The sequence below is a fragment of the Hyla sarda genome, chromosome 7 (assembly GCF_029499605.1).
Source record: "Hyla sarda isolate aHylSar1 chromosome 7, aHylSar1.hap1, whole genome shotgun sequence".
Lineage (NCBI taxonomy): Eukaryota > Metazoa > Chordata > Amphibia > Anura > Hylidae > Hyla > Hyla sarda.
The window spans coordinates 41,025,351-41,040,779 of record NC_079195.1 but is presented as its reverse complement, the minus strand read 5'-3'; the positions used below and the strand labels follow the sequence as shown (position 1 = coordinate 41,040,779).

The 15,429-nt window shown below is 42.1% G+C and overlaps 1 protein-coding gene across 4 annotated transcripts in view; it reads left to right on the top strand.

Annotated features, from left to right (window-relative positions):
- HPS1 (HPS1 biogenesis of lysosomal organelles complex 3 subunit 1) overlaps window positions 1-15,429 on the top strand; it is a 78,451-nt gene that overhangs the window by 13,281 nt on the left and 49,741 nt on the right. For 3 of the 4 annotated variants that reach the window (XM_056531882.1, XM_056531880.1, XM_056531881.1), the window contains 3 exons: window positions 6,918-7,026; window positions 11,540-11,700; window positions 12,288-12,390. In XM_056531882.1, the coding sequence (XP_056387857.1) occupies window positions 6,918-7,026; window positions 11,540-11,700; window positions 12,288-12,390 (373 nt within the window). Of the gene's footprint in view, window positions 1-6,917; window positions 7,027-11,539; window positions 11,701-12,287; window positions 12,391-15,429 lie in introns of those variants that run through there. The other variant, XM_056531884.1, reaches the window with a different exon arrangement.

The following is a 15,429-nucleotide window of genomic DNA, read 5'->3' as shown; positions in this document are numbered from 1 at the left end:
GTCGATCCCTAATACACAACAATGGTAATCATGTATAGATCATATGTGCCCGTCTGCAGCCTTCCTCGAGCTTAGGTGAACAAAGTAGAGTAGACTCTGTGGATACAGGAATTTAGGCGCTGATCGAGGCAAGGAAGTCATGGAGGAAGTCGTACCATTCATAAGGTTTATTAACAACAATGCAACGTGTTTTGCTGCGCATGCGTAGTGAAACGCGTTGCATTGTTGTTAATAAACCTTATGGTTCGTACGACTTCCCCCGTGACTTCCTTGCCTCGATCAGCGATGAAATTCCATAAGATAAAAAGGATTTTGCATTCATTGCAAATCCCTGCTAGATAGGCAAAGACCATTAAAGGGGTACTCCATGCAATTTTTTTTTATTAATCCTATATGCCCTGGCTGCCACCATTAAAATAATAAACTTCAACTTGTGTCCCGCCACTCCCTTAGTGCAGCAGATATCGGTCTCCTGTGCTCGGGTTCCAGTCTTATTCCCGGTTTTGCACCGGACACGTCACACTGTGCTAAACTAATTGCCGGCCAAAGCAATGGTCAGTGATAGGCTGAGCCGCAGTGTCATGTAACATCACATTGCCACTTAACCTTTCACATACTTTTCAGGCTCCAAAACCAAAAAGAATACCAGGACTGGAGGCCAATAGCAGTGGCATTGGCGGAACGCGTGTTAAAGTTTATTACCTTAAAGGAGTACTTCAGGCATAGATAATGTATCGCAGCCTTTGGCTGTCAAACACCGGTATAACATCACTAGGAAGACCTGCTGCTCGGTAGACTTTGGAAGAAATAATATATAATTATACTGGTTTTAACCTATTTTTTTTCAGAATTAGATATAACTAGCAACTCTTGCAGTTATTTGTCAGTCTCTCCAATCTGCCCCATACCCTTAGTCTATAGGTAAAAAAGACAGGACAGAGGGAGTAACACGGGACTGCAGGATCAGACTACAGAGTGTTTATATGTAGTCTGTTACCATGGATACATAGACCTGAATAGGAGCTGTAGACATACACTGGTATCTGTTGAAAACCCCCTCTACTAAAGAGTGACTGTGCTTGAGAGACTATCCCTATAGGTGCTGAATACCCCCATGTTCAGGACTGGTAGGGGCCAAGTGCTTTGTATTAAAGAAGGAAATCAGCAAATGGCTCTGTTGTCTATTGCTGGCTTTATTATGTGGATTTATACATTTTTAACTTCCTCTCTTCTTTCTTTCTTTTGTTTCCTTTCCTGCTTTACCTAATAAAGGTTTTCATGGTAAGTTTCTACTTTTAAGTCTGACTAGTATAGTTAGTAACAACATGCTGTGCATTTTGGTTTACATACTATGCACATACGTTGGTGACAATCGATCATGACTGGCATTTCTAACGTCGGTCTAAAGCAAACGTGCACAGGAGCAAGATGCACCAAATGTATTATAAAGCACAAGCCTTTCTAAATATTTGGCTAATCTTTCCGTGTGTAAATCTGCTCCAGCCATAAGTTGGACTAGATGACAGGCAAATATCCAAATATCAAGCGATTTAGTTAAATTTTTTTTACTAAAAATGTCGCACAAATGTCGCACCTGCGACTACGTGATTTTTCGTGCGACATTTTGACTGGAAAGCGAGAAAAGCAAGTTTTCCAAAACTTAACTACGTAGTAATAATTTTAAAATGGACTACGGGTAGTCAGGTATTTATTAACTGCGACAGTCGCACCTGCGCAAAAAAAAGACGCAACAAGGTTAAAAATTGACTAAATTTACTCCAGCTCAAACATGGAGCAGAAAAAGCTACTACCAAAGAAAAAAAGAAAAAATTGCTTACGTGAAAGAAAATTATCAACAGGCTGAAACCAGTTGATAAAAAAGTCGCACATAAGCAAAAAAAAAGTAAGGAAAAAGTACTAAAAAAAAGGAATACATAAGCAAACACTGATAAATGTCCCTCGATATCTTGCATAATTTACACCCAATTTCTTGTAAAGATTAAGATAAATCTACCAGGCTACACACACTTTTGGCTAACAAGGCATAAAAAGGTGAAAAGTCACAAAATTGTACGACTTTTATACATCAGAATACAAGTGTTATACATTCCCCTTAAATAAATGGGCCTTGTTTATGAAAAGGAACAGTAAAACTGTCTTTGTTGCCCATAGTGCTGAAAAACTTATCCCCCATCCTAAGTATATGTGATAAGTTTCAGATCGCGGGGGGTCGGACCGCAATCTCCCGTACGGGGCCCCGGCTCGTTGGCCAGAGAACGCGTGTTGACCAGCGCACAAAGCAACGTGCGGCAAAGCGGTGGTCGGCTCTGCAATAGCGCTGTATTGAGGGGGCGTGTAAGCTGCTGCTTCGTGCAGTGGTTGCCACGCCCCGTTCCTGTGGGCTGCCGGTGCCCTGTATGGGAGATTGTGGGGCGTTCCAGCGGTCAGACCCCCCGCAATCTGAAACTTATCCACAATCCTAAGGTGTCAGCAGAGAGCACTGTGGTCAGACAGAAAAGTAATTAAAGGGGTATTCCAGGAAAAAAAAACTTTTTTTATATATCAACTGGCTCCAGAAAGTTAAACAGATTTGTAAATTACTTCTATTAAAAAATCTTAATCCTTTCAGTACTTATGAGCTTCTGAAGTTAAGGTTGTTCTTTTCTGTCTAAGTGCTCTCTGATGACACCTGTCTCGGGAAAAGCCCTGTTTAGAAGAGGTTTGCTATGGGGATTCGCTTCTAAACTGGGCGGTTCCCGAGACAGGTGTCATCAGACAGAACTTAGACAGGAAAGAACAACCTTAACTTCAGAAGCTCATAAGTACTGAAGGATTAAGATTTTTTAATAGTAATTTACAAATCTGTTTAACTTTCTGGAGCCAGTTGATTTATAAAAAAAAAAAAAAGTTTTTTCCTGGACAACCCCTTTAAAAAAGAAAAGAACTTCCTGTGTAGCATACAACAGCTGATAACTACTGGAAAGATTAAGATTTTTTTAATACAAGTAATTTACAAATCTGTTCAACTTTCTGGTACCAGTTGATTTAAAAAAAAAAATGAAATTGCTCTGGCAAAATGAAAGCTGAGCGGTGATTGGTTGCCATCAAAGACATTTTTTATAAATAAGCCCTTTCGGTTAGTAAGCTCCTATGACTTGTCATTTAGGCCCCAACAATTGTAAGAATGAGGGAGGACTATGGTACATATAGGGGGAAGATTTAGCAAACCTCATGCAGTTGCCCATAGCAACCTATCAGATTCCAGCTTTCATTTTTAAAAAGGCCTCTGAAACAGCTGTGATCTGGTTGCTATGGGCAACTTCCCCACATAACTTCTGTGCATAGTCATTCTTCATTGAAGTAAATATGAGTTTTTAAGGAAATTGTCAGAAAAAAAAACTCTTCTTTAAATCCGTTTTTTTTTTTCTTCTAAATTTGTTGTCACAGACAAGATTACAATGATAGGTAACACCTCCTACAATACACCTGAAGACAGATCACCGAGGATCTAGTAATGACAGTCGGCTATTAACATGTCACACACATGACCAGAACACTGTGGCAGTCTAGTTAACCCCTTCTTGCCTGCCCCATGTAGATAAATAGGAGAAGGGTTTTATGGTGCAGGCTCAGGAGCTGAGCGTGCTCCATACATGGCTGTTGCCTGTGGTCAACTGCACCCGGTGATAATGACAAACAATAGCAATTATGCTGATGCCAGTCATTTAACCCCCCCTAAATGCTGCAGCATTTAGGAGGTTGTCTGAGAGTTGTACACCCTATCAGACCTCTCTTCAGCACCCTGCAATTTCATCGGTAACCATGGCAGCCGTAGACCTACTGAAGGCCTCTGTACCTGCCATGGTAGATCTGTTTGTACAGGCTGTTCTAGTAGATCAGTCCAATAATGCTCTGGCAGCAGTGTATATGGTTATATTTTTCGGCCCTAGACTTGCTTGGGACTTCAGGCAAATCCATATACTGATCACTGTATTCTCGGGTTACGAAGTTGCTTTAAAGGAGATTTAAAGCGTACCCGTTAGAACCAACAACTTTTTTTTTTTTACTCAGTACCTAATCCTGATCATGTACATCTAATTTTTATGTGTCTATAATCTTTATTTTTTTTATTACACTTTTAATTTAGCTCACTAGTCCTGAATTCCTCTTAAAGGCAGGGGGTGTGGCCTCACTGTGCAGGTCTCCGCCCCCTCCCTCAGTATGCTGTCTGCTCACATCTCCCCTAGCATTAGCAAAACAACAACTTCTAGCTTGTCCTCACTGACAGTAGCGGGACACAAGCTGACAGTGGGAGGATTTTTCCTCCAGCTGTGGTCCCTGCGCTCACAGCTGTCAATCAAGGAAGTGTGTCCATGACATAGGTGATGATGCATGGACACAGCAGGACTAGTATGTGTCCAAGCAGGCAGGGGGGCAGTTGTTTGACTGACTGACTTTTTCAGTATGAAAAACTAAAATTTTTCTAATGAAAGCAATTGCAAAACCTATTGGTTATACATGCTTTACAACATGTCAAAAGTTTTTGTATCTGATTTAAACAGTTATCCTGCTGCCGGAGCATCTTTGGAGTTACACTTCAAAAAATCAATGCAGTGCAGTAGCATTGCATTGATCTGTGTAAGCAATCAAATACTTGCTTATAAAAGTCCCCAAGGGGGACTTAAAAAGTGTAAAAAATTTTTTAAAATTCTTAAAAAAATAAAATAAAATCCACAACTAATAAAACTTCAAAACACCCCCTCTTTCTTGTAAATATTTTGTTTGTTACATATTTGGTATCTCTACGTGAGAACATGTCTGATCTATCATAAATAGGACTTTATTAATCCCTTATGTAAAAGAGTAGGAAACATCAGAATTTTCTTTTACATTTTTTACGTAGTAAAACACAATAACCATATAAATTGACTAATGCTGTAATTGTAGTGACCAACAGACGAAAAATAACATTATTTGTACTGCACAATGTTTTTTGTTTTTTTTTATTTTTTGTTTTTTTGCATTTTTAATTTCACCCCACAAATGATTGTTTTTTTTTGTTTTTGTTTTGTTTTTTGTATTACATTTTATGTTAAAAAGAAGGATGCCATACAATAATGCATTAAAGGTTTCCTGGTTTGATGTTACTCACTTCATCATTAAAACTTATGCAACTTTGTAATGTATATTTTGTATGATTTTTTCTCTGTTTGCAAGACCTCTGCTTGTTGTGGACACATTCTCCAAAAACATGGCTGCTTTCTCCCAAAAAACAGTGTCACACCTCTCCACAGCTTGCGTCTGGTAGTTTATCATTGACTTTATTGTTTTTGTTTTTTTAAAGAAAGCAGCCATGTTTTTATAATCCTGGACTACATCTAATCCTTTACGGTAAGTCGGAGGTTCTCAAAGTTTTATAGTTTCCGTAGCATGATGGGAGTTGTAGTGTTGAAACAGCCAAAGAGCCGAGAGGACCTCTGGTTTAAGTGTATCTGATCTCTCTCGGTATGAGCTTGATGATCAGAAAATGTGGTCAGGTTTTTAGCCTTCAATGACGGCAAGCCCAGAATTTAGCAAAGGTTTAAAAAAACATAGATTACATTGTCCAAATTTTTAACCATAAACCTTGAAGGGTTCCCCCCCCCTAGATATATTATCCTCTATCCAAAGGATAAGGGATAAGATGTCTGATTGTGGGGGTCCACTGCGATATCGGCTGCGGCGCCCCAGACATCCGCTGCATGGAGGGAACTTCGATTCGTGAAGGATGACTGGCGATGCGGGGAGGAGGCTTGTGATGTCACGGCCACACCCCGCTCATGATGTCACGGCCATGCCACCTCAATGCAAGTCTATGAGAGGGCATGACGGCCATCACGCCCCCTCCCATAGACTTGCATTAATGCATTAAACCATGATGTCACGAGCGGGGCGCGGCCATGACATCACGAGTCTCCGGCACTGAACCCGGTGTTTGTTTAGAGCAGCACGGGACCCCTGCGATCAGATATCTTATCCCCATCCTGGGAACAAAATACAAGAGGTTCCCACACTAATTAAAGTGTTGGTTAAAGGGATGTGCAAAAAAGCGCTGCCACGGATAAGATGCAGAGGCAAGTGCAAAATAAAATAAATAAAAAGTGAACATTTATTATAAACATGTAACGCGTTTCAGGGATGGTCTGCCCCTTTCATCAGACATGCAGGAAACAGACAGAAACATGGATGTTTCTGTCTGTATCCTGCATGTCTGATGAAAGGGGCAGACCATCCCTGAAACGCGTTACATGTTCATAATAAATTTGCATTTTTTTTTTCTAAATTGTGCACTTGCTTCTGCATCTTATCTGTGGCAGCGCTTTTTTGCACATCCCTATAACCGGCACTTTAATTAGTGTGGGAACCTCGTGTATATTTGTCGACTCCACATGGATATGTGAGTGAAGGGTTGAAGCTGCAGCCAAGACAGATTCTCCATCATTACCATCTGAGCCTGTAGGACGTGAGTGTCCATTGAAATCTTTGAGTGTTGTGCCTCGGTTGTTGCACAACAAAAATTGGTGAGTTTTCTCCAACCTGTGGATCCATTTATTTGTCTGGGAATCACTGCACATTGGGGCGCTCGGCTGCTTTTGTTTTCTAGTATATCCTGGGAACAAAAGGCATGTAAAAGTCCATCCATCTAATCTGTTTTAAACCTGACCTGATGTGTGAGGGGGGCAAGGAGGTCCCCTACACATCAGAGAAGGGTTTTCCAGCCAGGGAGCCTCCAGATGTTTCAAAACTACAACTCCCAGCTTGCCTTGGGGAACACTGCGTTAGAGGTTTGGAGGGTTTGTCTGACAATAATCTGTGTGTGTGACTTTATACTGAGGAAGACTATACCCTGACATGATCCTATGTGTTTTCCTGTACAGACTCCGACCGCCCGATTCAGATCAGAGGAACCTCGTATGGAAGACGTTCCAGAGCCTGCTCGTAACCTACAGCCGCCTGAGGAATGAAGACCAAAGCTATGCAATAGAGGTGATTGAGTCTCACCTCTATATTCCAAGGGTTACACCTACAAGTCATGCAAAAAAAGGTTCAGTAGCAGGAGATCTACTGAGCCTTCCTTCATTTTGGAAGCCAGTGTGGAACCTGACAGCCTATCTGAACACGAAAAAAGCTGCACTGTAAAGTATGGGGGACTAAGGAGCAATTGGAGCCTCTGACTACACCAGACTCCCATTAGATGTTTCTTTGGGTGGAGTGCCCCTTTTAATATGGCTACAACATATGCCAGAGGGTTGTAGATGAAATAGATAAAAATATAGCTAAAAGAGTGGTGCAGTTGCCCATAGCAACCAATCAGAGAGTGTCTTTAAAGGAGTATTCCAGGCAAAAACTTTTTTATATATATATATATCAACTGGCTCCGGAAAGTTAAACAGATTTGTAAATTACTTCTATTAAAAAATCTTAATCTTTCCAATAGTTATTAGCTTCTGAAGTTTTCTGTCTAACTGCTCATTGATGATGTCACGTCCCGGGAGCTGTGCATGATGGGAACTGCACAGCTCCCGGGACGTGAGTCATCAGAGAGCAGTTAGACAGAAAACAACAACTCAACTTCAGAAGCTAATAACTATTGGAAGGATTAAGATTTTTTAATCAAAGAAATTTACAAATCTGTTTAACTTTCCGGAGTCAGTTGATATATAAAAAAAAAAGTTTTGGCCTGGAATACCCCTTTAATATTTGAGGCTTTTTTTTTTAAATGAATGAAAAAAGCGATCTGGTTGCTATGGGAAACTGCACCACTTTTCCTCTTCACAGGTTTTGATAAATCTCCCCACATGTCTATAAATGCTTTTTATCTATATGAAGAGGGGCATGTGTTGGTTACAGCGAGAATTCACCTACGCTGGCACAACTTATAGACATTAAAAGGGGCATCTACCAAAACAAACATCTAAAGGGAGTCTTACGTAGTCAGAGGCTCTGACTACTTTTTAGTCCCCCATGCTTTACAGTGCAGCTCTTTGTGTTGAGATTGCCTGTGAGAGCAAAGTGGGTGACGCAGAACACTGACGCCCATTCTGGTTGAATATAGAAAGGACATTCTCATTCACATTGCTGAATATAGGCAGAAAACATGAGAAATGCGTGACATGATGTTAAATTCCAGTGTAAAGGCTCCACATAACCTAAGTGTTATAGGGGTATTTCCATATGGGATATTTATGGCATATCCCTATCTCAGTATTCCCCCAACCAGGGTGCCTACAGCTGTTGCAAAACAGCCTTTGGCTGTCCGGCCATGCTGGGAGTTGAAGTTTTGCAACAGCTGGATGCACTGTGGTTGGGAAACATTGCCCTATCTTAAGATCAAGGCCCCCCTGACCCCCTTCAGCCTGTTTGCAACTGCCAGAGGTGGCCGGAAAGCCCAAATTAGCCAGAGTGGGTGAGAGATGCAATTTGCGTAATTCACGCTGATATTAATGTTGCACAAACGGTGTAGTCCTGTTTAAATGACTCTGGGAGTTGGGCAAGCAATGTAGCTCAAAAGGCTATGCCATTTGCCCAACTCCCCTTAAAATTGGGAGCCATCTTTAAAGCATATGGGAGTGTAATGAACTTTCCTGTGTCTTGAAAATCCATAGGAGACACACACGTAGACCTAAAGGGGTTAAAGAAACATGGCGACTTTCTTAAAAAACAAAACAAAAAAAAAAAACAGCACCACCCCTGTTCATAGGTAGGTGGTGTCTAGGACTGCAGCTCTACTGAGCTGAATAGGACTAAGCTGTAATACCAGACACAATCTATGAAAAGGGTGGAGCTGTTTTTGGAGTAAAGCAGCCATGTTTATCTTATCCTATTAAATCTATTTAATTTGCATTGGTTCCTTGTCAAAACTCATAGACCAAGTGCTGAAATGTTATGATCTTCAAGCAATATGAGACCAATTGGATGAGCCCCTTCATGTGTACACAGGTTCCTTTTTAAAGTGGTACTCCAGGGAAGTTAAGAAACATAAAAATGCCCCAAAGCCACCACAATACCTGTTCTGTGTCTCCTGTTGGGATCTATGTAGTTATTGCAGCTCCTTTGGCCCCTGAAGTCAGAGCAGCTCTGTGTAATGGCTGCCAGCCAACTGCTTTCACTATCTGTGTGCATGCTTACTTCAGCTCACACACACACTGTACATGTCTTTTCTTTCAGACTATCTTTCCCCCAGCAATAAATCATGCTGTGCTCTGAATAGCAGAAGTCCGTGACTAGATTTTCAGTAGAAAAGCAGCAGCTATGTGCTCAGTTGTCAAATCTTCACTGCTCTTCTCTGTGAATGAATGATATTTAGACTAAAATAAACGTTGGTGAGAGGGAAAGGATGGGATATGGGTTTAGTTCCCCAGAGTACTCCTTTAACAGGGTTCTTCAACCTCTTTTTATTAGATGGATTTCAACCAGTGCCAACAATCTGCTATAACCTGTTGGGGAACACTAAGCACCGAGTGAGCAGTCCTACTAGAGGAGACAAGAGGAATTACACAGTTTCTACTGAAATCAATCGATTGAGTAATACATTGATATACTTGGATCTCCATACTAATGCTGGGTTCACACTGCAGAATTTCTGGGCAGAATTTCTGCCGGAGATCCAGCCAGCTGCGCTAGGACCGAGCAGACTGCATTGCTGCTCCCATACACTGCAATGCATTTCTGGGTGGATTTTTTGGGAGATCTGCTCAGAAATGCATTGCCATCTATGGGGATGGCAATGTAGTCCACGCGGTCCTAGTGCCGCCGGCCCGATCTCCGGCAAAAATTCTGGCCAGAGATTTCGCAGTGTGAACCTAGCCTAAGGGTCTATTCACACGGCAGAATCTCTGCTAGCAGAATTCCGCCTGAAATTAAAGCCCATAGACTTCTATTGGATTCTGCACTCCCATTCACACTTCTGAATTTCTGCTTGCGGAATTCTGCTAGCAGATTTCCGCAAGCAGAAATTCAGAAGTGTGAATGGGAGTGCGGAATCCCATAAAAGTCTATTGGCTTTAATCTCAGGTGGAATTCCGCTAGAGGAAATTCTGCCGTGTGAATAGACCCAAATTCCACTTTGAAATTGCAGGCTAAAATGTACTGTATAGTGAATGGGATTCCGTTCACAAATCGACACTTCGGAATTTGTGAAGCGGAATTTGTGAACAAAAAATCTGCTTGAAAATTTCTGCCTGAAGATTGGCGTTGCTCATTCTTCAGGCGGAAATACTTGCGGAACACATTGCAGTCTATTGGAGACTGCAGTGTCCACGCGGTCCTAGTGCCAACTGATCCAGTCAGTGCTGGCCGCACTCGGAATCTCCGGGAGGAAATTTTCTGCCCGGAGATTCCGTAGTGTGAACCTAGCCTAAGAGATTTTTTCTGTCCTTCCTGGAAGGTTTAAAGGGCTACTCGGGAGGACATAAAATATATTTAAATTAAATGGAGCCAGAAAGTTTTATATAGATTTGTAAACTTACTTATTTTTAAAAATCTTAAGCCTTCCAGTACTTATCAGCTGCTGTATGCGCCAGAGGAAGTTGTGTAGTTCTTTCCAGTCTGACCACAGTGCTCTCTGCTGACACCTCTGTCCATATCGGGAACTATCCAGAGTAGAATCAATTCCCCATAGCAAACCTCTCCTGCTCTGGACAGTTCCTGATATGGACAGAGGTGTCAGCAGAGAGCACTGTGGTCAGACTGGAAAGAACTGCACAACTTCCTCTGGAGCATAGAGCAGCTGAGAAGACCTGGAAAGCTTAAAGCGTACCCGTCAGATACAACAAAAAACGTTTTTTTTTTTTTTTAAATATATCACTCAGTACCTAATCCTGACCATGTACATCTATTTTTGTGTCTAGCACCTTTATTTATTTATTTTATTACACTTTTAATTTAGCTCACTAGTCTGAATTCCTCTCAAAGGCAGGGGGTGTGGCCTCACTGTGCAGGTCTCCGCCCCCTCCCTCAGTATGGTGTCTGCTCACATCTCTCATAGCATTAGCAAAACTACAACGCTCAGCTTGTCCTCACTGACAGTAGCGGGACACAAGCTGACAGTGGGAAGATTTTTCCTCCAGCTCTGAGCCCTGCGCTCACAGCTGTCAATCAAGGAAGTGTGTCCATGACGCATGGACACGGCAGGACTAGTATGTGTCCAAGCAGGCAGGGGGGGCAGTTGTTTAACTGGCTTTTTCAGTATAAAATACTATAAGTTTTCTAATGAAAGCAATTGCAAAACGGATTGGTTATACATGCTTTACAACATATCACAAGTTTTTGTATCTGACAGTGCCCATTTAAGAATGCACAAGTTCATATGAAAACATATTTTTTCCCTCCAATGTACCGTTGTAAGCTCTTATACAATATGTAAACCAGACAAGCAAAACGGGTACGGCTGAAAGAGTGATAACCGCCTTGTTTAGTGGAAGACACAACCAACTCTGCTACATCTGTACTTACTGAGAGCAAGCAGCTTTATGAGCATTTCCTCTTTTGCACCTCCCAGGCTGTAGAGCGTCTGATACACCCAAAGCTTTGTGAGCAATGTATTGAGTTCCTGGAGAAGCAGATCGTGCAGTACATCAATGGCAACCATGAGCGAGGTGGCGAGGAAGTCCTGCATGCCTTCATCCTGGTCAACACCAAACTTCTGTCACTTTTCTCCAGGTGTGGACTTTGACTTTGGCATCAAATATGCGTATGATACTGAACATGTAAATACACCCTAATAGGGGTACTCCGGCGCCAAGACATCTTATCCCCTATCCAAAGGATAGGGGATAAGATTTCTGATCGCAGGGGTCCAGCCGCTGGGGACCCCCGGAATCTAGCATGCAGCACCCACCTGTAAATAGTGCAGGAAGCGCTGGAGGCTCTAAGTCTTATGCCTCCCGACCACGGGGACAGAGTATTGTGACGTCACGCCCCGCCCCCTCAATGCAAGTCTATGGGAGGGGGCGTGACGGACGTCACGCCCCCTCCCATAGACTTGCATTGAGGGGGCGGGGCACAACGTCACACGGGGGCGGAGACGTGACGTCACGATACTCCATCCCTTTGGTCGGGAGGCATAAGACTCAGAGCCTTCAGCGCTTCCGGCACTACTTACAGGTGGGTGCTGCATGCAAGATTGCGGGACCCCCGCGATCAATCATCTTATCCCCTATCCTTTGGATAGGGGATAAGATGACTTGGGGCCGGAGTACCCCTTTAACCATTAAAAAGTATATACTAACTCATTTTTCTATATACAGTCGAAATGCCAGTTCCCTGAGACCCGCAGATCTCCTTTCCTTGATTCTCATAGTCCAGGACCTGTACCCGGGGCTGAATATACTACAGGAGCAAAGTGTCTCGGTAAAGCTGCTTCATAATACTGTTTCAAGAAATCTTCTGCTATTTTATATCTTAGTCGTCAGTCAGGGTCAAATGTTTTTATTTTAGAAGATAAAAAAAAAACAGAAGGATGCGCTCCGTAATGTAATGGAGGAAAAACGCTCAATGTGAATTGCGCTTACCAAGGCGGGTTGTACTCCATCCAAGTACAACAATGGGAAAGAACGTATATACCGTAACTGGTCTCTGCAGCCACTCCACACCAACATTCGAATTATACCAAATATCTCCTCCAGCAACCGGCAGGATCAATCAGGCGCTGAGACCAAGGTAAAGACAAGGGATTTTATTACCCACAATGCAACGCGTTTCGCGGAAAGTCCGCATCTTCAGGCATGCCTGAAGAAGCGGACTTTACACAAAACGCGTTGCATTGTGGGTAATAAAATCCCTTCTCTTTGCCTTGGTCTCAGCGCCTGATTGATCCTGCCGGTTGCTGGAGGAGTTAATTGAAATGTTTTTTTTTTTTCCATAATGAGTGACACATATTTTGATTTTGACGGTGTGCTGCTATAGTGTTTTTAGATGTTTCTATGGTTAGAAGTACAATTATAAGCATTTCATAACTTTTATTGACAAATACATCACATTTATGCAAATACAGATGAACAAAGAAAAACTGATGAGGTTTTTTAAAATGTGTATTTTTGGATGGGGCATGTATTTTCCATGAGATAAGCAAATCAGATGCACAATGTTTAAAATATTAGGTGAACAACGCTGCATGCGTGTTTAGTTTTTTTATATTTATTTTATTAGGTTGAAAGCGCTTTCTTAATTTTTTTTGCGCAACACTTGCAAAGTCCTAACACAAAGTTTTCATTTATTCCTCATCATTTCTGTGTTATTGTTTTGGCCACCCACTTTGTGAGGATTGATCACAGCTTCTCAATGGGAATGAGATCTGGAGAGCTTCGTGGACATGGATCCAAAATTTTAACCTCTTAGTGACAATGGACGTATATTTACGTCCATTGCCCCCTCCCGTTATGTGAAACGCTCTTAGGAGCTGAGCGCGCTTCACACCCGGTGGGTCCCGGTTGCTATCAGCAGCCAGGACCCGCAGCTAATACCAGACATCACCGTTCGGGCTGGTGTCTGGTATTGACCCTTTAGACGCCACGATCAAAGTTGATCACAGCATCTAAAACGGAGGAAAACACATGCTGGTTAGCTCAGCGGGCTGTTCGGCCCCGAGCAGCTAAGAGGACAGCTGGAGGGCCCTTACCTGTCTCCTCGCTGTCCAATCTGTCCCTCGATGGTCCAGACAGGCTCATCGGGCTGGAGCAATCGAGCACAGATAACACTGATTAATGCTATGCTATGGCATAGCATTGTTTAGTGTATACAATGTAAGGATTGCATGTAATATGTGGTACCATCGCATGCATAAATGTCCGAACTATAAAAATATAACGTTAATAAACCACATGGACAATGGCGTACATGTAACAAAATTCCAAAGTCCAAAATTGCGTATTTTTGGTCACCTTGTATACCCTAAGAAAATGTATAAAAAGCGATCAAAAAGTCCCATCAAAACAAAAATGGTACAGATAAAAACGTCAGGTCACGGTGCAGAAAATGAGCCCTCATACATCACTGCATATGGAAAAATTTTAAAGTTATAGGGGTCAGAAGATGACAATTTTAAACATACAAATTTTGGTGCATTTTTTTGAAGTAGTAAAATAAAATAAAACCTATATAAATTAGATATTCTTGTAACTGTATGGACCTACAGAATAAAGATAAGGTGCCATTTTTGCCGAAAAGTGCACTGCGTATAATCGTAAGCCCCCAAAAGTTACAAAATGGCGGTTTTTTTTTCCCCCCAATTTTGCCCCACAAATATTTTTTTCTGGTTTCACCATAGATTTTGTGGGAAAATGATTGATGTCATTACAAAGGATAATTGGTGGCACAAAAAACAAGCCCCCATATGGGTCTGTAGGTGCAAAATTAAGCGTTGAAAAAAAACCTGTGGTTCTTAAGGGGTTAATGTTTTGTTTACCGAGCCTCTTTATTACTTCTACCTTGTGACATGGTCTTCTTTCTTGTTGGACAAGCATTGTTCATCATCAGACTGCTCCTGGATTTTGAGCAAAGTTGCTTTTGGTTAAATACCATTCTTAATTCATGGCAGTGCTCTTAGGCAACATTGTGTGTGAGCCCACTTCTTTGGATAAAAAACAACCCCACACATGAATGTTTTTAGGACTCGGGGTACTGTCACCTTTTCTTCTCTGGACAATCATTCTTCCAGATGTCCCAAACAGCCCAAAGGGCCTTATTAGAGAAAATAACTTTACTCCAGTCCTCTGTTGTCCAATCCCTGAACTTCCAGCAGAATGTCAGTCTGTCTTGATGTTTTCTTGGAGTGGATTCTTTGCTGCCCTTCTTGACACCGGGCACCTCCAAAAGTCTCCGCCTCACTGTGCATGCCCACACACCTGCTGGCTGCCATTCCTAAGCATGTTGTGTACTGGTGCTGAACCGATCCTGTAGCTGGATCATCTTTAGGAAACAGTCCTGGTACTTGCTGGACTCTTGGGTGCCCTGATCCCATGCATTCGCTTCCTCCCCGAGTCTGCTGTGTTGTGCTGAGTCTCTTCATCCAATCACTGCAGGCTGCTCTGTGCCCCCTTCTGTGTTTTCATGTTGCAGTCTGATAGGACAGGAGTGAGCACAGAGGATTGCTAGTCCCACCCTCACTTCCTGGATTTTGTCCAAGCCTGCGCTTCAGCTGGGACAAAGATGATGTTTCAGCCGGATAGTATTATGTTCCGGATGGTATGGGGACACCTAGTGGTCTTTTTTTTTTTTTTTTATTTATGAGCCATGATTTATATAAAAAGGAGAGTACATTTTTTGTGTGAAGTCTATTCAAAAGGTCAATGTTTTGCCAAGATGTACAACATATAAAAAATTTTTGAATCTGTGCCCATTTAGATAGAGGAGACAGTCCTGGTACTTTCTGGACCCTTTTGATGCAAAACA